The sequence below is a fragment of the Monodelphis domestica genome, chromosome 5 (assembly GCF_027887165.1).
Source record: "Monodelphis domestica isolate mMonDom1 chromosome 5, mMonDom1.pri, whole genome shotgun sequence".
Classification (NCBI taxonomy): Eukaryota; Metazoa; Chordata; class Mammalia; order Didelphimorphia; family Didelphidae; genus Monodelphis; species Monodelphis domestica.
The window spans coordinates 103180730-103203390 of NC_077231.1; the positions used below are offsets into that span (position 1 = coordinate 103180730).

Below are 22661 nucleotides of genomic sequence, written 5' to 3' on the forward strand. Positions count from 1 at the left end.
TTACAAAGAGCTAAATCAATTGTACAAAAAAAAATCAAGCCATTCTCCAATTGATAAATGGGCAAGGGACATGAATAGGCAATTTTCAGTCAAAGAAATCAAAACTATTAACAAGCACATGAAAAAGTGTTCTAAATCTCTTATAATCAGAGAGATTCAAATCAAAACAACTCTGAGATATCACCTCACACCTAACAGATTGGCTAACATGACAGCATAGGAAAGTAATGAATGCTAGAGGGGATGTGGCAAAGTCGGGATATTAATTCATTGCTGGTGGGGTTGTGAATTGATCCAACCATTCTGGAGGGCAATTTGGAACTATGTCCAAAGGGCGATAAAAGACTATCTGCCCTTTGATTCAGCCATAGCACTGCTAGGTTTGTACCCCAAAGAGATAATAAGGAAAAAGACTTGTACAAGAATATTCATAGCTGCACTCTTTGTGGTGGCCAAAAATTGGAAAATGAGGGGATGCCCTTCAATTGGGGAATGGCTGAACAAACTGTGGTATATGTTGGTGATAGAATAGTATTGTGCTAAAAGGAATAATAAAGTGGAGGAATTCCATGGAGACTGGAACAACCTCCAGGAAGTGTTGCAGAGCGAAAGGAGCAGAGCCAGGAGAACATTGTACACAGAGACTGATACACTGTGGTTCAATCCAATGTAATGGACTTCTCCATTAGTGTCAATGCAATGTCCCTGAACAATCTGCAGGGATCTAGGAGAAAAAGCACTACCCACAAGCAGAGAACAAACGGTGGGAGTAAAAACACCAAGGAAAGGCAACTGCTTGACTACAGCGTTTGAGGGGATATGATTGAGGAGAGACTAAATGAACACCCTAACGCAAATACCAACAACATGGAAATGGGTTCGGATCAAGGACACATGTGATACCCAGAGGAATCACACGTCAGCTATAGGAGGAGTTGGGGGTGGAGGGGAGGTGGAGGAATAGAAAATGATCTCTGTTTCCAATGAATAATGCTTGAAAATGACCAAATAAAATAATGTTTAAAAGGAAAAAAAAGAAAAACTTACTAAGCAAGAAAAAAAAACTGCTGGGAAAACTGGTATTTAGTCTGGCAGAAATTAGTTTTAGACTAGACCTTTATACCACATACTAGATAAGCTCTAAATGGATCTGGATATAAAAGATCACATCATAAACAAATTAGAGGAGGTAGAAGAAAATTACTTAATTAAAGACATTTGGATATTGGAAGAATTTGCAACTAAAAAGGGATCAAAAGCACAACAGGATGACAGGAATCAGAAAATAAAATGGACAATTTTGATTACACAAAATTAAAGCCTTTGCACAAACAAATTAGAAGCAGTTAAGATTAGAAAGGAAATGGTTAGCTAGGGAAAAAATCTGGGCAGTAAGTTTCTCTGATAAAGGTCTTGTTTCTTTCTTTTTTTTTTTTTAATTAAAACCCTTACTTTCTGTCTCAGAGTCAATACTGTGTATTGGCTCCAAGGCAGAAGAGTGGTAAGGGCTAGGCAATGGGGGTCAAGTGACTTGCCTAGGGTCACACAGCTGGGAAGTGTCTGAGGCCATATTTGAACCTAGGACCTCCCGTCTCTAGGCCTGTCTCTCAATCCACTGAGCTACCCAGATGCCCCCTCGTTTCTTTTTTAAAAAGATATTTTATTTTCCTAATTACATGTAATAACAATTTTCAAATTCATACTTTTTCTAAAATTATAAGATCCAAAGTTGTCTTCCTTCTTCCTTCCTGCCCCCCTCAGAGATAGTAAGCAATTTGATCTGCATTATACTTGTGTTATTGTACAAAACACACTTCCATGTTGGTCATTATTGCAAGAGAATATTAATACTAAAACCTCAAAACAAAAACATGAATAAATGAATGTGAAAAATAGTATGCTTTGATGTGCATCTGACTCTAATAGTTCTTTCTCTGACATGGATAGCATTCTTTGTCATAAGTCTTTCAGAATTGTCCTAGAGCATTGTAATTGTATTGCTGAGAGTAGCTAAGTTAAAGGTCTCATTTCTAAGGTATTTAATAAACAGATTCAAATTTATGATAATAAAAGTCATTTCTCAACGAAAGAATGGTCCAAAAGATATGAACAGGTATTTATTGAGGGAAGAAATCCAAGTTATCTATAGCCATATGAAAAAAAATGCTCCAAATCACTAATAATTAGAAATCCAAATTAAACCAACTCTCATACCCATCAGACTATGAAATTTTACAAAAATGAAAATAACAAAAGTTGAAAGGGCTTTTTAAAAATTGGCATTTTGATACACTGTCTGAAGAGCTATTAATTGGTTCAGCTATTCTAGAAAGCAATTTGGAAATTTATGCAGAAAAAGTAACTAAACTGTGCATCTGTCTTAAACCACAGATAGTACTTACTAGACTTATTATCTCAAAGACCTCAAAGAGATCCTAAACACACAAGAATAAAGCTCATTTTTGGTGACAAAGAATTAGAAATTATGGGGATCTTTTAAGGGGAATGCATTAGCTAATTGTGGTATATGAACCACATGCAAGATGATGCAAAGTAAGAAATGAAGGAGAAGGTTCTAAGAAACCTGGAAAGACTTGTGTAAACTAGTGTAGAGTGAAGTGAAGAGAACCAGAAAAACCAATTTATATTATAACACCAATATTTTGAAAGTGAACAATTCTTGACAGATTCAAGAAGTATGTTAACCAAATGATCAACCATGATTCCAGAGATGATGAATAACAATGAAAATCACTTCCTGGCAGAAAAATGATAAATTCAATATGCAGAATGTAACACAGATTTTGGATGTTATCAGTATGAAAATTTGTTTTGCTTGGCTACACATTTTTCTTTCAAGGATTCTCCTCCCCCTTTTCAAAAGAGGTATCAGCAAGGAAAATAAAAGCTTGTTAATTGAAAAAATACAATTTAGTTTTTTTTAAAAAGAAAGAAAGGCATTTTCCAAACTGATTTGTCTACTGAGTGCTTGTGGGCTTGAGATGCAGCTATAAAACCCATAAATATGAGACCTAGGACATGGAATCCTCCCCAGGATCAAAGGGGCAGAGTGAGCAAGTTGTTACATGTTTAAGATAGGCACAATTTCATATTTAATATTTTAGAGTGAGTACTAGCAATGAAATGTTTTCATGCAACCTTTATTCACACACATACATACACACACACACACTGTAGAAAACACTGTTCTAGAATGTAGCAGATGTGACATATTTCCTTTTAAATTCTTACATTTCAGAAGAGTAATTCAAAGTGATATTTAAAAAAAAAAAAAAGCCAAATCGGCTGCACTTCTTCCCATACACACAATTAAGCCACTTTTCTCTTTGTTCTCCAAACACATGAAACTTATCTCTGTACCAAAGGGGGTGTTTCCGCATCTGAAATACATTCCCTCATCCCTTCCACCTATAGTACAATGGAAAGAATGCCAACAGATTTGGAGTCCAAGATCTTGGATTCAAATATAAACCTTCCTCTTTAGTGTGGAGTTGGTGCCTATCTGGGCCTCATTTCCTAATCTGTAAAACAAGGTGGCATTAAACAACCTTTAATATTCCTTCCAGCACTAAAGTCACTGGTTTATTATCTATGATCTAAATTTTTCTCATGTTCTAAGGCACAACCTAACTCCCCACCCCCCCACTCGTGGACCTTTAAGCCAAAATCATTTATTCCTTCTCAGAGTTCTCATTGTGCCTTAGAGTCAGTTGCCCTCAGTTAAGCACTTAATTATTCTCTAATATTTTCAAATGTATTAATGCCTTGAAAATCTTAAAGTAGTATGGAAATGTCCATTTTTACCATTAATGGTATAATAGCATAGAATACAAAGAGACATAAAGAACAATACCTGCCCAATGAAATGAATACACATGAAAAAGTGAAAGAATGGTACAAGAAATCAATATCAGTACAAGGGAAGTTACCTGATAACTCAATATCTGTAAATACTGTGGTGTGGTGTTACTGGTCAAAAAGACAGGTTCTGATCTCAAAGGGCTGGGGTAGTCAGGACAAGACTTCATGAAAAATGAGTCTTGGGGTGGATCAAGTGCATTCTAAATGGTGGAGACAGAGTGGGCAAAAGTGTGAAGGTAGGAATGTCCAAGATATTTCCTGGCATTCTAACAGAAGTGAGGGTTCATATAGAAGAGAATTGAGAGGCGAGATTAGAAAAATAGATCTGAGCCAGACTGTGACACATACAGAATGCCAGGAAAAGGTATTTTGACTTAAACTTCTAGGTGATCAGTTTTTAAGAAAGATTAAGCTATCTTATTCAGAATAAATTGGAGAGGAAAGAGAATGAAGGAAAGGAGGCAAGTTAAAAGGCTATTGCAATGATTAAGAAATGAAGTGATGACAGCTGGACTAGTAAAGGACCCCTATGAAGGGGAAGGAAAGGGCCAATGAGAGAGATATTACCAAAGAAGAATAAATAATAAGTCTTGTTGACTAAATTATTAGAGAGTAAATGAGAAGAAATAAACAAAAAAAAAGTTAAGCAGGACACTCAGGATCAGAGCTATCAGTAGAACTAGAGGAATATCTTAAGCTCCAGAGGATCAGTCCTGCTCCAGGAAGCCTTCTAGGTGGTCCAGTGGCAGGAAAAAGAGATGACTCTGCCTTCTGGGAGCAATGGGTTGCTGGAAGAAGCTGGAGGGTTAAGCTAAGTGAAGGTGGGGAACAGCCACTATGGGAAGGGTACTGGGGAATTACCAAAATAGGAATCAAAAAACTGTTAAGTAGCTGGGTCTCCCTGAGGCAAGAGAGTATAAATTTGTCATGAGCCATCTCTCTCTAATTTCATAGTGTGACTTAAAGTATGGATTACTTGTGAATAAAAAAAATTAGGAGACTAGTCCTTCCTTGATGTTTTCTTAATTACCATGACCCTTGGGCCAATCCATGAAAAGATGGTTAAGAATGTAGAGAAGGCTGAACTAAATTGAGTCTTCAGCTTTCTTTCACAGCTCTCACAGAAGTCTTCAGTTGTGAGAATTTTGAAGCCAATGGCTTCCATGTGGCTTAATTTAGCCACAATCTTCCTATTTGTTGGTACTACAGATAACTGAGAGTCACCTATAATTCCCTTTCACAAAGGAGCTATCCAAAATACAAGGAGTCCAGGCTGAGACTTCTGTTTGGGAATGGGCTTCCAACTGCTAAGCCATTTTACCTGAATCCCAGAGGCTGCATCCTTCTTCACACTCTTGTGTCATCGATGAAGTGGGAGGGATCATTGTGGGAGATGGTGGTGGCAAAAGTTGCTTTGGTTCTTCATCATAAAATACCATCAGGTCCTTACAGAAAACAAGAGAGCACCTTAGTTAAGCAACAAAGAATCATATCTTGCCTCTTAAGATGGTTAAGGACATCTTAGTATTTTGGTCAACATAACAACTTAATTGTCCACCCAAGTAAAACAGAAAGAAAAAATAGTGAAAACATTTCAAACTGCCCAAATCAGTTTGTAGTAATTTACAAAAATGGTAATGTTAGGCAAATATTGTCTGCATATAGTTTTTCTGTTGTCTTCCCAGTTCTAGCTGCATTAGCCTGCCCTGAAGCCCAGCTTGAGAGACATTCAGTATGCAGGTCCCTACCCTTGGTTGCTCTTAGGATCCCTTCAGGTAAACCAGTTTAGAAAGAGTTCTCTGATATAATTTCAATTCAAATGAATGGAAGTATTAAGACTCCTCGGTCCCATAAGCAACAAGATGGAGGACTAGACAATTTATCTGATCCTCATGACTTCTCAAACTTCTCTAAAACTGAAACTGTGTAATGAAGATAAAGCAACTTTGGCTGTCACCATGATCTAAGACACTCAGAATCCCAAAGAAGGTTACCTGATGCTCACTGACATTGGGTTCAGCCAGCACCCTTCCTCTACCTCCCTTGTTATAGGCATCAAGAGTGCACTAGTAGCCTCAAAGACCTGACACACAGGTTGAGGCTCATATCAAAACCCAACCCTACACTCTGGTCCACCCTTCCTCATTCTTGTTAAGTAAAGACCATTATTCTAGTCTACATAAGTTTGCTTGGGCAGAGACAGCCAGCCAGTGTAGCAGAGGTCTACACTGCAGTCATAAAAAGGCTGCTGGGAACTACAACTACAATCTGGTAGTACTGATGTGGCAAAGCCTTGAATTGCCTATGATCAAGGTAGACAACCCTTTAGTCCTATAGCACCAGGAGACACTGTTCCAATAAGCCAGAGGGAAAGAATATAGCTTCTATCTGGGGCTAGTTCTGACCACCCAAAAGTTACTGGGACCAGAAACCTAGGCTGGTGAACCATAAATTGCCTAACATGGGAAAAGGTTGATTCTTTGAGATACAGACCCCAGGGAGATCACCATAACAAGGTTTAGAGTCAGAAAGTAAATAGGGGAAAATGAGTTGAGGGGAGACTGAAATTATTGATGATCTCAGGGAGAAAAAATCTCAAAGGCCTTGAACATGAGCAGATACATCAATAGGAAAAACATTAGCAACACAAGGAAATATGGCCTCCTGTCCTAGCAAACAAGTTCAGACATCTATGAAAAAATACTGTAAAACTAAGGAACATGATCCAGCCACTTGACTCTGTGGAAAAATGAGGAGATCATGGAACCACTACACACTGTTCTTGAGTGTTTTAAAAGAGAAATGAAAATTATGAGATCAGATTTTATGACTGTATACAGCAAAAATAATTAACAGAATAGAAAAACTTGAATCTGTAATGGCAAAGAAATAAAAGAAAATTGATAGTTTGGGAATGGAGAACTTCTAAATGAATAAAAGCAAAAAACATTGAAAGAAAATATGTTCACTATGTAAGCAAAACATACTGATTTCAAAGACAGACTGCATAGAGACAACTTAAAGATCATGGTCTCCCAGAAGAACATTACAAGACAAAAATAAATTTTAACATCCTAATGCAGAATAGAACTGCCCAGAACTTCTAAACAAAAAAAATGAAATATCAATTAAAAGAATTCATAGATCACTTTCAGAAGAAAACAACAACAAAAACTCATGGTTGCAAACTTTGAAACATAAAATAGTTAAGTTTAAGAATTCAATTCAGAAACAAGTTACACAAGTGATCAGGAGAAATGTCTTCAAAGAGAAATTAGAATAATGGAAGACTAGCATCCACCAAAAAATGCAGGAGGAAATGGAAGAATGTATTCTGTAGAGCAATGGAACTCAGAATGTAGCTCAGATGACCAACCCTGCAAATCTGAGGTTGCTCATAAATGAAAAAAGATGAACATTCAATAATAAAAAGGAATTTGGAATATTTTTGGAAAGTAAATGATAACTAAAGAAATTATTTGCTCCACAAATACCCTAAACAAAAATGAATCAAGGATTAATAAATATAATATCCAAGGACAGCAACAGAAACAGAATGATAACAGAGACCAATAAGAGACTTTTTTCTAAATGTACAGAAAAAGGGAGAGGTGGCAGCAGAAAAGGTATGTAAGAAACAGTGAAGAGACATTATAGACAGAAGTTGATATACGGGTAAATTTTTTTTTTGTCAGACTACATTATTACACTATAGGATGTTCTATAAAAGGAGGGGAAGAGACACAAAGGGAAAGAGAGAAATGTGTGATGTGCCAGGGATAGTGTCCTCTCTGATTCCAGTAATAATTGGCATTTTTCTAAGAGTGAGGCACAGTGGAAAATGGTAATCCACAAAGCATATTCTATAAGGTTGTAGCAGAAACTGGCTAGGTGGAAGAGTCTAGAATGGATACCTTGGAAGTTTTTTATTGCATGAAGATACAGAGAATATAGAGACTAGAAAATTATAGAGGTCATGAATCAGGAATGAGATCTAGAGTAGACAAAAAGAAAGATTACATCATAAATGGAGTGAGAGATAATATGGAGAAAGGAACAAAAAATTAAATTTATAAGAACTAATGAACAAGAGTAGTTGAGGAAAGGAGAAGGGGGAATCTACTTGATTGACCAAGAAGAAAAAAGGAGAAAGATATATAACCAGATAAAGACAGGAGAAAAAAAGGAACTAATGAGCAAAACTTTAAAAAGGAAAAGGGATAACATGAATAGAAGTGATCAAAGGTGAGGAGAAGAAATCAAGAGGAACAAGTCACCTTAAAAAAGATTAAAGTAACCGAAAGACCATAATACTGTGTTTAGAGCAGAAGAGCAGGAAAAATCATAACTTGCGGAGGAAAAAACAATTTAGAGACAGATGGAGGAAAATGCAAACATAACTCAATTTTAAATGTGAATGGATTAAACAATCTAATAAAATGAAAAGATAATGACAGATTGGATAAAAAAACAGAACCAACTATCTGTTCTAAGAAACACACTTGAAAAACAAAAGTGAAGAGATGGAAAAAGGTTTACCACACATCAAGCATATCAAAAAAATATCAGTAGCAGTCACACTGACAAAACAAAAACAAAATAAATAGGTAAATAACAAAAATATATTATCTGAAAGAAACCATAAACAAACCAATACCAATATGCCCCAAATTCTTTTTTTTTTCCTTAGCAAAGGGCGATGTCTTCAATCAGAAGACTTTTAAAATTAATTTATTTGTTTAGTCAATTTAGACCATTATACCTTGGTTACAGCAATCATATTGCTTCCCTCCTCCCACCCTTCCCATAGCTGATGTGCAAGTCCACTGGGATTTACATGTGACCTTGATCAGAACCTATTTCCATGTTATTGGATGTTCATTTAGAGCCTACATCCCCAGCTGTGTCCCCTCAATCCATGTAATCAAGCAGTTGTTATTCTTCTGTGTTTCTACTTCCTCAGTTTTTACTCTGAATATGGATAGTGTTCTTTCTCGTAGATCCGTCCAAGTTTTTCAGGATCACTGCATTGCCACTAATGGAGAAATCCATTACATTCAATTGTACCACAGTTTATCAGTCTCAGTGTACAATGTTCTCCTGGTTCTGTTCCTTTCACTCTGCATCAATTCCTGGAGGTCATTCCAGTTCACATGGAATTCCTCCAGTTTATTATTCCTTTGAGCACAATAGTATGCCATCACCAATATATACAACAATTTGTTCAGCCATTCCCCAATCGAAGGGCATCCCCTCATTTTCCAATTTTTGGCCACCACAAAGAGTGCAGCTATGAATATTCTTGTACAAGTCTTTTTCCTTATGATCTCTTTGGGGTACGAACCCAGAAGTGCTATGGCTGAATCAAAGGGCAGATAGTCTTTTATCGCCCTTTGGACATAGTTCCAAATTGCCCTCCAGAATGGTTGGATCAATTCACAACTCCACCAGCAATGAATTAATGTCCCAACTTTACCACATCCCCTCCAGCATTCATTACTTTCTTTTGCTGCGTTGTTGGTCAATCTGCTAGGTGTGAGGTGATACCTCAGAGTTGTTTTGATTTGCATCTCTCTTATTATAAGAGACTTAGAACACCTTTTCATGTGCTTATTAATAGTTTTGATTTCTTTGACTGAAAATTGTCTATTCATTTCCCTTGCCCATTTATCAATTGGAGAATGCCTTGATTTTTTTGTACAATTGATTTAGCTCTTTGTAAATTTGAGTAGACCTTTGTCAGAGGTTTTTGTTATGAAGATTGTTTCCCAATTTGTTACTTCTCTTCTAATTTTGGTTACATTGATTTTGTTTATACAAAAACGTTTTAATTTAATCAAAATTGTTTTACATTTTGTGACTTTTTCTAAGTCTTGGTTGGTTTTAAAAGCTTTCCCAAAGGTCTGACATGTATACTAATCTGTGTTCACCTAATTTACTTATAGTTTCCTTCTTTATATTCAAGTCATTCATCCATTCTGAGTTAAGATAAACCAAGATAGGTGTAGGGTGTGAGATGTTGATCCAAACATAATCTCTCCCAAACTGGCTTCCAATTTTCCCAGCAGTTCTTTTTTTAATCAAATAGCGGGTTTTGGTCCCAAAAGCTGGGAACTTTGGGCTTATCATAGACTGTCTTGCTGAGGTCACTCACCCCAAGTCTTTTCCACTGATCCTCCTTTCTGTCTTTTAGCCAGTACCAAATTGATTTGATGACCACTGCTTTATAGTACAGTTTGAGAGCTGGAACTGCAAGGCCACCTACCTTCCCATTTTTTTTTCATGATTTCTCTGGATATCCTTGATCTTTTTTTCTTCCAAATGAACTTTATGTTTTTTTTTCTAATTCAGTAAAAAAGTTTTTTGTTGGTTCAATGGGTATGGCACTAAATAAGTAAATCAATTTGTGTAGTAGTGTCATTTTTATTATATTAGAGCTCATCCTACCCATGAGCAATTGATGTTTTTCCAATTGTTTAGATTTAGTTTTAATTGTGTGGAGAGTGTATTATAGTTATGTTCATATAGTTCCTGTGTTTACTAAAGTTGGTGATTATTTCAACTACCTTTTTAGTTAATTCTCTAGGATTCTTTAAGTAGACCATCATATCATCTGCAAAGAGTGATACCTTGGTCTCCTCATTGCCTATTTTAATACCTTCAATTTCTTTTTCTTCTCTAATTGCTACTATTAGTGTTTCTAGTACAATGGTAAATAATAGAGGTGATAATGGACATCCTTGTTTCACTCCTGATCTTATTGGGAAGGCTTCTAGCTTATCTCCATTGCAGATGATGTTTGCTGGTGGTTTTAGACATATACTGTTATTATTTTTAAGAAAGGCCCTTCTATTCCTATTTCTAGCATTTCAATAGGAATGACTGTTGTATTTTGTCAAAGGCTTTTTCTGCATCTATTAAAATAATCATGTGATTTTTGTCAGTTTGCTTGATAATATGGTCATTTATGTTTTCCTAATATTGAACCATCCTTGCATTCCTGGTATAAATCCTACCTGGTCATAGTGAAAAACCCTTGTGATCACTTGCTGGAGGCTTTTTGCTGGTATCTTATTTAAGATTTTTTCATCTATATTCATTAAGGAGATTAGTCTGTCATTTTCTTTCTCTGTTTTTGGCCTGCCTGGCTTTAGAATCAGTACCATATATGCATCATAAAAGGAATTTGGTAGAACCCCTTCTTTGCTTATTCTGTCAAATAGTTTGTATAATATTGGGATTAGTTGTTCTTTGAATATTTGATAGAATTCATTTGTAAATCCATCTGGACCTGGGGATTTTTTCTTAGGGAGTTCTTTGATGGCTTGTTCAATTTCTTTTTCTGATATGGGGTTGTTTAAGTAATTTATTTCTTCTTCTTTTAGTCTAGGCAATTTATATTTTGGTAATTATTCATCCATATCACTTACATTGCCATATTTGTTGCCATATAATTGGGCATAGTAGTTTTTAATGATTGCCTTAATTTCCTCTTCATTAGAGGTGAGATCTCCTTTTTCATCTTGGATACTGTCAATTTGGTTTGCTTCTTTCCTTTTTTTAAATTAGATTGACTAGTACTTTGTCTATTTTATTTGGGGTTTTTTTCAAAGTACTAGCTCTAGTCTTATATATTAGTTCAATAGTTCTTTGACTTTCAATTTTATTAATTTCTACTTTGATTTTTAGGATCTCTAATTTAGTCTTCATCTGAGGATTTTTAATTTGTTCACTTTCTGGTTTTTAATCTGTATGCCCAATTCATTGACCTCTGCCCTCTCTAATTTGTTAATATATGAACTCAAGCATATAAATTTCCCCAAGTACTGCTTTGGCAGCATCCCATTGATTTTGAAAGGATGTATCATCACTGTCATTTTCATCAATGAAATTATTGTTTCTATGATTTGTTCTTTAACTAACTGATTTTGGAGAATCATATTGTTTAATTTCCAATTAATTTTTATTTGCCTTTCCATGTACCCTTACTAATTATTATTTTTATTGCATTGTGGTCTGAGAAGTTTGCATTTATTATTTCTGCTCTTTTGTACTTGTTTGCAATGTTTTTAAGCCCTAGTACTGTGAATTTCAAAACTACTACACCCTATTCAGACCATTCTTTAGAAGATTGGATTTAGCTATTTCCTGATCAATAACAATAGAGATACTTGAAATAACAGAATTAGGTCTTGGAAACTATATTCTCCACCCTACTCAGGGTAACAAGATTAGGAAGGGCTGCAGCAAAACTCAAGATTTAATTATTTGAGAATATGGCCTTCAACAGACATGTGCAAAAAAGGACAGAACTCTGGGTGGTCTGAGGTCAAGCTTGAGCCACCATTGGCACATGTGAGATGCAGGAAGTGAGGTAGAAAACAGCCTCTGGAGTTCTCGGGACTTCCTGTGAGGAGGGCTAGAGTTCAGTTTAAGGTTGGAGCTTGAGGTTGGAGGAGCCCCACAGACTGTTTTCCTTCAGATTGGTCACGTGAGTGATAAGGACTGATCCCTTGCCCTGTCTTGGCTCTCCAAGGCCTTAACGCCCGCTTTGGTTCAGCCTGAGACAGAGTGGTTCTGAGTTAAACTTCTTTCCTTCTCTCCCTCTTTCCTTCTCTCTCTCTCTCTTTCTCTCTCCCTCTAATATTTTCTTCCTCCTATTGTAATTAAAACACCATAAAAATTGGCAGCTGACTTGGGTATTTTATTATTTGGGATTTCCTTTGGCGACCATTTAAATTTAGATTTTTCTCAGTCCATAATATTCACCCTTTATAGTTTGGCTGACCACTTTGATGTGACGAAATATCCTCAATCTTCTTAACTTTCCTAAACATTCCTCTACTGTGACTATTTTGGATTTTTTTCCCTTTTCTCCCTCTCTCCTTAAATTAGATAGAACACAGCTGTTTTAAATCTTACAACAGGCCCTAAGGTCCTGGCTGGGAGAGCTACTTCTAAATATCCTTTCCCTTAGGGAACAACTGCCTAGATTAGGAGTGGAAAAAAAACCTGTGGAAAGTTTTGACTTTGTCCTGCTCCCCACATGTTTTGTGAAGACTCTTAGAAAAATAATTTATATATATATATATATATATATATATATATATATATATATATATATGAATACTATATTCTTCGACACTTATATGGCAGTTGAAGAATTAGGGACATTGAGGAATACAGCATACCTCCAATTTTTTATATTAATAGGTAATGTCATTTTTGTACTCCTCAGCACTGTGTTTAGAGATGCTAACATAAAAAATTAATTGAAGCTGAAATTCAGAAAAACACTTAAAAAATTGAGGACATAAAAAAGATGCAAGAGAACAGGCAAGCCCAATTTGAAAACTTAAAATGTTTCTTACAGGATCAATTGGCAAACATCCACCCTACCAGAAACAGACCTGTTTCAGAACCTTTGAATGAGGAAATTTCCTTCCCTGAAATAGAGATGGAAAACACCTTCCCTATAGCTCAGTTAACAGACTGCTTCTCTCATGAAGTGCAAATTTTGACTGAATTTAATCCCCAAAACCCTTCCCCTGCAATCCCAGTTTCTCATGTTCCCTCTCCTACAGAAAACCAAATTCCAGCCCAAAGGAGATCTCATCCTCCTAGAGAAACCTGTCCTTGTCAAACTGACCCACAGGTACAAAATTCAACTAGAGGCCTGTTTCCTCTAAGAGAAGTACCTGAAATAGGACAGAATGGGGATGTGGTGACTTTAAGACACAGGATCCCATTTACTCCCCAAGAAATAAATGAATTTACATGAAATATTCCCACATATGAACAAGATCCCTTTCTAGTAACAAAAAAGATAGGAGACGTATTTTTTTCAGTATAATCCTTCTTACAAGGACTTTGAGAACTTGCTACAATCTTTTTTAACTGAACATAAGAAAAATAAAATAATTGCTCATGTCAACAAAACCTGGGGGCATAATGCAGCACATTGGTGATCTCAGGATCCCGAATGGGACTATAACAACCCTGAGGATTATCTACAACTATACAGTTGTAGAGAGGCCATCCTTACAGCAATGAGGGAATGTGCAGACAGTACAGATAAGTGGATGGAACTTGAAAAAATTAAGCAAAAGGAGGAAGAAAAACCTCCAGATTCATGGATAGAATAATCGGGTTTGGAGACAGATACCTGGATTTTGACCTAACTAAAGAGAATAGCTTAAGATGAGTTAGAAGGATATTTGTCAATAACTCTTGCAAAGCAATTAAGGATTATTTTAGAACACATTGGCCAAGATGGTCTGAGGTTGGACCTTGAAGAATTGCGAAAAACAGCTATATATGTTTTAAAGGGAAACCAAGAAAAGGAAGAAGAAAATAAGGATGCCATGGAAGAAATAAAGAAATGAGATGTTTAAAAGATAAGATAGCTAAACTAGAAAGTGGCCATGATAATGAACCAATGACACTTGCCCCTTTCCAGAAATCTAATTATCAATCCATTACCTGCCACTTTTGTGGGAAGAAGGGCCACAATATAGAGATGTATGTAGAGCTTTTCTCAAGATTATAGGAAGGAATACACAGTTTAATAACTACATAAGTGATGATTATAGAAATAACTGTAATTATGACAATGCAAACCACAACTTTAGGAATGGTGACTATAGGAATAGATATTGGGAAAATGATAACTCAAATCAAATGACTCCACAACAATATATAAAAAATGGTACTTGTCCAAAAAATACTTGAGATGCTAATGCCCCTCAGTAGGGTGCACTTCAGGGAGGTGGCCAAGGAACTTCCCAAACACAATGAAGGTGTCCGGGGTGGGGGGGTACTGGAGCACAGGAATCAGAGGATACAACCTTTGATTTTCCAGACCCTGATGTCCTACTACCTGTTGTCTTTATCCACTACCCCCCCATCCTAGTGAACCCCATGTCACTTTAAAGGTGGGTAACACCTGTTATGTTTGTCTTTTAGACACTGGAGCTTCCTGATCTGTATTAAAGAGAACACCTGATTTACATTGTTATTCTGTTGGCTCAGAGAATGTAATGGGAGTATCAGGAATACCCCAAAGAGTTAAAAGACTTCCCCCTAGAATGGGGTCTGTAGAACCCCTAGAGATATAACATTCCTTCCTTTTGATGCCAGACTCCCCTTTAAATTTGCTGGGGAGGGACCTTCTATGCAAACTCAGAGCCACAATAACTTGCTCCCCAGATGGTTCCTTATCATTGGAAGTACCGGAGGAATCGTTAAATTTACTCCCTGTAATTCTCTCAGAGAGTCAGGAGGAAAAAGAGCATCCCACCATTGCAATACCTGAAGATATACCGGAGTCTCTTTGGGCCACATCTTCTTCCGATGTAGGCTTACTTAAGTCAGCTGTTCCTGTGCAGATAAAAACTCAATCTAGCCCACCTACTTCCATTCCTCAGTATCCCCTCTCAAAAGAGGCAATTGAGGGAATTGCCCCAGTAATTAACTCATAAATTGCAAGGGAATAATAACCCCTTGTAAATCTGAATACAACATGCCCATCCTGCCCGTTAAAAAACAAAAAAGAGGGCCCAATGGCAAATACCTCTATAGATTTGTGCAGGATTTGAGGGCTGTGAACAACCACGTTATAAAGAGACACTCTGTAGTTTCCAACATACATATGATTATTTCTTCTATTCCTAGCACAGCTACATTCTTTACAGTAATAGACTTATGCTCAGTCATCTTTTCAATACTCATATATGAGAACTCCAGGCATATCTTTGCTTTTACCTGGCAGAGTCGTAAAATACTCCTGGAGTCATTTGCCACAAGGTTTTGTAGACAGCCTGAGCTTATTTGCACAAATTTTGAGCCAAGATACAGATGATATAAAAATTTTAAAAAGCCAATTAATCAAATATGTAGATGATCTACTCTTGGCTTCAACAGATGCAGAAGCATGTCAGAAAGATAGCAAACACATTTTTTTGGAATTGCACAAAAGAGGGCATAAAATCTCGAAGAATAAGGTTCAGTGGTGCCTCCCTAAAGTAGAATATTTGGGATTCAATGTGACTGCGGGTGCCCACTTTATTTCTCCCAAACAAATTGAGAATATTCAAAATGTAAGCACTCCTACCACTAAGAAACACTTGAGAGCAATTTTGGGTGCATCAAGATTTTGTAGACAATGGATTCCTTGCTATGGGGAAATTACGAAACCCCGTATAGCACTAACAAGGGATTCTGTCCCTGAATCCCTCAAATTAGAACCAGAACACCTGTAAGTTCTATCAGATCTAAAAAAGGCTATCCTGTCTGCCCCCACTCTAGGCATCCCTGATTACAACAGTGTATGTACTTTGTATGTACATGAGTGAAGAGGGGTAGCTTCAGGTGTTTTAACTCGGACTTTGGGACCTTCTCAGTACCCAATTGCTTATTATTCTGCCCAACTGGACCCAGGAGCACCAGGAGCACCACCATGTCTTAGAGGAGTAGCTGCTACAGCTTTACTAGTGACAAAAACTGTTTATCTAGTATTGGGATGCCCATTAACAATTATGTGCTCACATGAGGTAGAAGCATTGTTGCTAAGACATAGAACACAGGCATTTTCTGATCAGTGAATTACAAGGTATGAAATAACCTTGTTAAAAGATGAAAACATACCTTGAAGTGCTGTTCAACTCTTAATCCTGCCACCTTGCTTCCAGATTTACCAACTGTAGGAGAACCATTGTATAGTTGTGAAACACTAGTGTCCATGGCAGAAAAGCCTCGAAATGATCTCTTGGACACTCCCTTAAACAACTCAGATCTGGTCTTATTTACTGATGGTTCTTCTTTTATGAGAGATGGCATACGCTACACTGGAGCTGCTATAGTCACAGAATTTGCCACTGAGTGGTCAGCTTCGTTGCCCTCTAACATTAGAGCTCAAGAGGCAGGACTCATAGCTCTGAAACATGCCTGTATAATTGCAAAGGGTAAAAAGCAACAATTTATATGGATTCTAGATATGCTTTTGGCATTTGTCGCTCAGTCGTGATGCTATGGCTCCAGAGAGGATTTTTAACCTCAGCTGGAAAATCCATAGCTAATGCAGAAATTATTAATGAAGTTCTTCCTGCTTTCAAACTGCCTGAAGCCCTAGCTGTAGTTCATTACTCTGCCCACAGCCCAGAGGTGGCTCTGACCCTGTCTCTAGGGGAAATGACCAAGCAGATACTGTTGCAAAGCTAGCAGCCATGGAAGGGCCTGAATTAATTTTAATATTAACAACCTCTGATGATTTAAATTTATCACTTTCCTATAATGAAAAGGAAGTGGAAAAATGGAAACAAAAATTCAAAGCAAAACAGATTAATGGAGTATGGGTGTCGTCTGAAGGAAAACCCCTACTCCATAGAAGTTTCTGTTATTAAATTTGCCAATCTGTTCATAAAAATGGTCACTTTGGTACCCAGGGCATCGTGGACTCTGTTAAGAGAGTATGAACAGCCCCCAGTATAACTACCATAGCCTCTAAAGTGTGTTCAGCCTGCTCTACCTGCCAGGCATATAACCAACATGCCTTTCGTGGCAAAGCTTTTGGTGGGCATCCTCGGCTTACACACCTTTTGAGCACCTACAGATAGATTTCATAACAATACCAAAGGCCAGACATTATAAATTTTGTCTAGTCATAGTAGATCAACTGACCAGTGGCCAGAAGCTTTTCCTGCGACCAGAGCCTCAGCAGCTTTTGTTGCTACAGTGCTTTTAAAAGAAATTATTCCCCATTTTGGCCTGCCAGCATGTATTGATTCAGATAGAGGAAGTCATTTTACTGATTCTGTCTTAAACCAAATATATTCTTGCTTGGGGATAACTCCCAAATTCCATGTTCCATATCATCCCCAGAGCTCAGGCCAAGTTGAAAGGATTGATTGGCAAATTATGCACTGAGACCCATTTAAAATGTCCTGAAATTCTCCGCCTGGCCCTATTTTATCTTAGAAGCAGACCTAAAGGAGACTTACACATCTCACCATTTGAGATGCTTTTTGGACATCCACCTATACAGGCTAAGACTTTCTCCCCAGCATATACATTGGTATTAGGGGGAGATACTACTATTGCTTCATATATTCAGGAATTACAGCACAAACTGTGTGAACTCCATGAATCTGGAGCTGCAGTACAAGGCGGACAACTAGACTTTTCACTTCATGACCTGAACCCAGGAGACAATGTGTATATTAAGAATTTCCAGCATACTGGAGCAACTCAGCCTTCCTGGGAAGGACCATTCCAAATCTTGTTAACTACTCCAACATCTATAAAGTATGAATTTCAAAACTACTCCACCCTATTCAGACCATTCTTTAGAAGATGGAATTTAGCTATTTCCTGATCAATAAAAATAGAGATACTTGGAATAACAGAATTGGGTCTTGGAAACTACAATCTCCACCCTACTCAGGGTAACAAGATTAGGAAGGGCTGCAGCAAAACTCAAGATTTATTTATTTGAGAATATGGTCCTCAATAGACATGTGCAAAAAAAGACAGACCTCTGGGTGGTCCTAGCAGAAAGTGAGGTAGAGAACAGCCTCTGGGGTTCTCGGGACTTCCTGTGAGGAGGGCCAGAGTTCAGTTCATGCTAGGAGCTTAGGCAGGGAGGAGGCCCGCAGACAGCTTTCCTTCAGATTGGTCACATGAGTCAAGGACTGATTCTCTTCTCTACCTTAGCCTTCAGGCCTAAACTCCCTCTGGCTCTGCCAGAAGGTTGAGTTAACCTTTTCCCCTTTTCCTCCTCTCTCCTTCTCTCCCTCTCCCTTTCCTACTCCTGTTGTGATTAAACTACCATAAACTCCATTCTGACTTGACTGTTTCATTTTAGGAATTTCACAGGTAAATTCCTTGGCGACCTTAAATTAATATATATCAGTCTTTTAAAGTGATTTCAATATCACAAAAGGTTGGAGAGAAGGACTGTTGGATTCATTGCTCACATGTGAAGAGAGCATCTTCTGTTGAGACTGATTGACTATATCCTATCACATGCATTAAAGATAATAATCCATTGACAAGTGGATGCTGTTTTTCAAAAACACATTGAGTTCCTGATTTTTTTCTTCTCTTTCCCTTATTTTTTATTATTGCTTTTCTTTTGAATATTTGATTTTACCCCTTTCCTAATTTCTTGTACAAAAGGTACATACAATTAAATTTTTTTCTCTCTCTCTGCAGTAATATAAGTTTAAATATACATACTTGCTATGTTATGAATACATACCCAAACAGCTTTAGACAGTGGGAACCTACCATTTATTGATAAAATGTTATGGGACTATGATTAATGTTTGTGTCTGATTCCAGGAAATGGGATAAAATAAAAACAAAGAGCACAGACTTAACCTGAATAGTGCCAAAAGAGCACACAGGAAATACTAATGTGGACTCAAGGTTGCAACGCTTGACATATGTTCAGTCATAGGACTTCCTTGTATCTACACCCTTTATGAAGTACTCATACAAGTACCAAAATTTAACTATCAAAAGGTATTCACCCTTTACAGCACATGGTCAATCTTTGTGAATGCACCATGTGCTGCTGAAAAGAAGGTGTATTCCTTTTTGTCCCTATTTATTTTTCTCCATATATCTACTAACTCTAATTTTTCTAAGATTTCATTCGCTTCTCTCACCTCTTTCTTATTTAATTTTTGGTTTGATTAATCTAGTTCAGATAGAGGAAGGTTCAGATCTCCCACTAGTATAGTTTTTCTATCTATTTCATCCTTGAGCTCCTCTAGTTTCTCCTTTAGAAATTTGGATGCTATGCCATTTGGTGCATACATATTGAGTAGAGATATTTCCTCATTGTCTATACTGCCTTTTATCAGGATGTAATTACCTTCCCTATCTCCTTTAACTAGATTTATTTTTACTTTGGCTTTGTCAGATATCATGATTGCTACTCCTGCCTTCTTTTTATCAGTTGATGCCCAATAGATTTAGCTCCATCCTCTTACTTTCACCCTATGCATATCTACCTTCCTCATGTGTGTTTCTTGCAGACAGCATATGTTAGGGTTTTGGATTCTAATCCACTCTGCTATTTGCTTGCATTTTATGGATGAGTTCATTCCATTCACATTCAGAGTTATGATTACTAGCTGTGTATTTCCCAGCATTTTGATTTCTGCTCCTGGTCCTGCCTTTTCTTCTTTCACTATTTCCTTCTACACCAATGTTTGTTTATATAGTCAGTCCCCCTAGTTCCCCCCCCCGTTATTTTACTTCCCTTTCTACCCCCCTCCCTTTTTATTCCCTCCCTTATTTTCCCCTGTAGTCTTTTTAAAATTCCCCCCACCCTCTCCCTCCCTTGTACTGCTTCCCTCCCCACCAGTCCGTTTTTTACCCTTCTACTCCCCTATAGGGCACAAATCTATTCTCTTCCCCAATGGACTGGATTGTTCTTCCCTATTTGGGTCAGTTTCAAAGCACGTAAGAGTTGAGTATTGTGAGATTTAAAATGGTTGAGGTCTTAAACTGTAGTGAGTTAAAATGGTGGAAGATATAAATTGTGATAGATATAAGAGAGGGTGAGTAAATTTGACCACAGAAATATGTTTCACTACAGTGTCTTGGTTTTTAAATCAAATATAAGGTGGTCGCCAGGGAAATATTCCCAATTTTTCAAATACCCAAGTCAATTGGGTTTTATAGAGATTTCAATTAACAATACGATGAGTAATCAAAGAAAGGGAGAGAGTAAGAAAGGAATAAGTATGAAGGGCCTCAAGCCAATATGGCCTAGACCTGAGTCTTAAGAGAGAAATCAGTCAGTTTTTTAACACTCACCACAAGGTCTGACTAAACAAGGATTCTAGTAACACCAGGCTAGTTCCATCTCAGCTGGCTTCACCAGAGAGCCTTCCAGCAAGAGACTGTTCAAAAGGGCCTCTCTCCAGAGCCTCCAGAGGGACAGAGTCCCTTTAGAGGAGCTCCAAGGAGATCTCCTTAGAGATTGTCCTCCAAGAGTTTCCCTTATCCAGAGTCTCTCTCAAGAGATTCTTCCCAAGTGGTCCTCATCAGAGATCCTCCAAAAGGAATTCTCCAAAAGGAATCTATCTGCTCAAGAGATTCTGCTTTTTCTTATATAGGGGTTTTTCTCCCATGTCACCTCCCCTAAGTCCCTACATCTACCAATCACTGTAGACTCTTTCCAAAGGACTGCCCATCTGAATTACTGCTAAGTCGACAAATCTCCTCAGTATGTCTGAACCAGTAAAAACACAGCTGAGTCAACTAATCTCATTAAGACAAAACTTGCCCAACCCTTTTAGGTACCTAGCATCTCATTGTATCAATTCTAAAAACAGGCCTGGCTCAAAGAACTCCTTGCCCCACATAAGCATGGTTCCAAGTACTTTCTTTGTTTAGCAAGGAGTTTTCTGCCCTAAAGCAGTCTTAAGTACAGGTAGAATAGAGGTCCTCCCATTTCTGATCCTGGCGAGTTCTCACATCAAAATGGGGAATGTTTCTCAGTAGGGAATTTGTTCCAATTAAGAATTCCCCGATGGGAAAATTTTTAACATTCACAAGTCTGAGAGATTTCAAGATTTACAGTATTTACTATCTCCATCCTCTTTACCCTTCCAGTGTATCGATGTTCTCCCCCCTCCCACCATGAGCTTCTTTGTGACATATAAATTTACCCCCATTTGTTTCTTTTCCCATTTCTTTTAGTATTAACCTCTTTTTTTAGCTCTGATATATATATATACACACACACGTATATGTATTTATGCATGCATATATCTATATACCTATTTATGTCTTGTCCTTTCATCCTATACAGTTTGTCACTGTTCCCTCTAAGTGTAATTCGTCTAGCTGCCCAGGTGATAGCAACAGTTTTTAAGAGTTACCAATGACCTCTTTTCTTATAGGGATACATATCATTTTAACTTATTGAGTCTCTTAAAAATTTTTTGTTGTTGTTTTGTTTGTTTTTCCCCTCTTTTTAATTACCTTTTGATGATTCTCTTGAGTTCTGTGGTTGGACATCAAATTTTCTGTTCAGGTCTGGTCTTTTCTTTATGAATGCTTCTAACTCTTCTATTGTGTTGAATGACCATACTTTCCCCTGTAAGAATATAGTCAGTTTTGATGAATATTTTATTCTTGGTTGTAGACCTAGTTCCCTTGCTTTCCAAAATATCATATTCCATGCCTTTCGGTCCTTCAGTGTGGATGCAGCCAGATCCTGTGTTATCCTCACTGTGTTTCCATGGTATGTGAATGGTTTCTTCTTGGCAGCTTGTAAAATCTCTTCTTTGGTCTGATAGTTTTTGAATTTAGCTATAACATTTCTGGGTGTTGTCAGTTGGGGATTGAATACAGGAGGTGATCTGTGGATTCTTTCAATCTCCACTTTCCCCTCTTGTTCTAGGATCTCGGGACAGTTTTCCTGAATAATTTCCTGTAGTATTATGTCCAGACTTTTTCTTTTGTCATGGTCTTCTGATAGTCCAATTATTCTTAAATTGTCTCTTCTCGAATGATTTTCTAAATCGTCCATTTTGTGAATGAGATGCTTCACATTTTCCTCAATTTTTTCATTCTTTTCGTTTTGTTTTATAGTGTCCTGCTGCCTTGTGAGGTCACTTAATTCCAGTTGTTCTATTCTGGTTCTTAAAGATTGGATTTCATCTCTGGCTTTTTGGTCATCCTTTTCCTTCTGGTCTGATTTTCTTTGAAGATCGTCTTTCATCCTCTTTACCTCATCTTTCATCTCCTTTGCCTCATTT

General features: G+C 37.3%; 1 protein-coding gene across 3 annotated transcripts in view; it reads right to left on the reverse strand.

Moving 5' to 3' along the window:
• Window positions 1-22661, reverse strand: part of ENTHD1 (ENTH domain containing 1) — a 133711-nt gene that overhangs the window by 61179 nt on the left and 49871 nt on the right. For all 3 annotated transcript variants that reach the window (XM_007503160.3, XM_007503161.3, XM_016425697.2), the window contains exon 5: window positions 5204-5327. In XM_007503160.3, the coding sequence (XP_007503222.2) occupies window positions 5204-5327 (124 nt within the window). The remainder of the gene's footprint in view (window positions 1-5203; window positions 5328-22661) is intronic.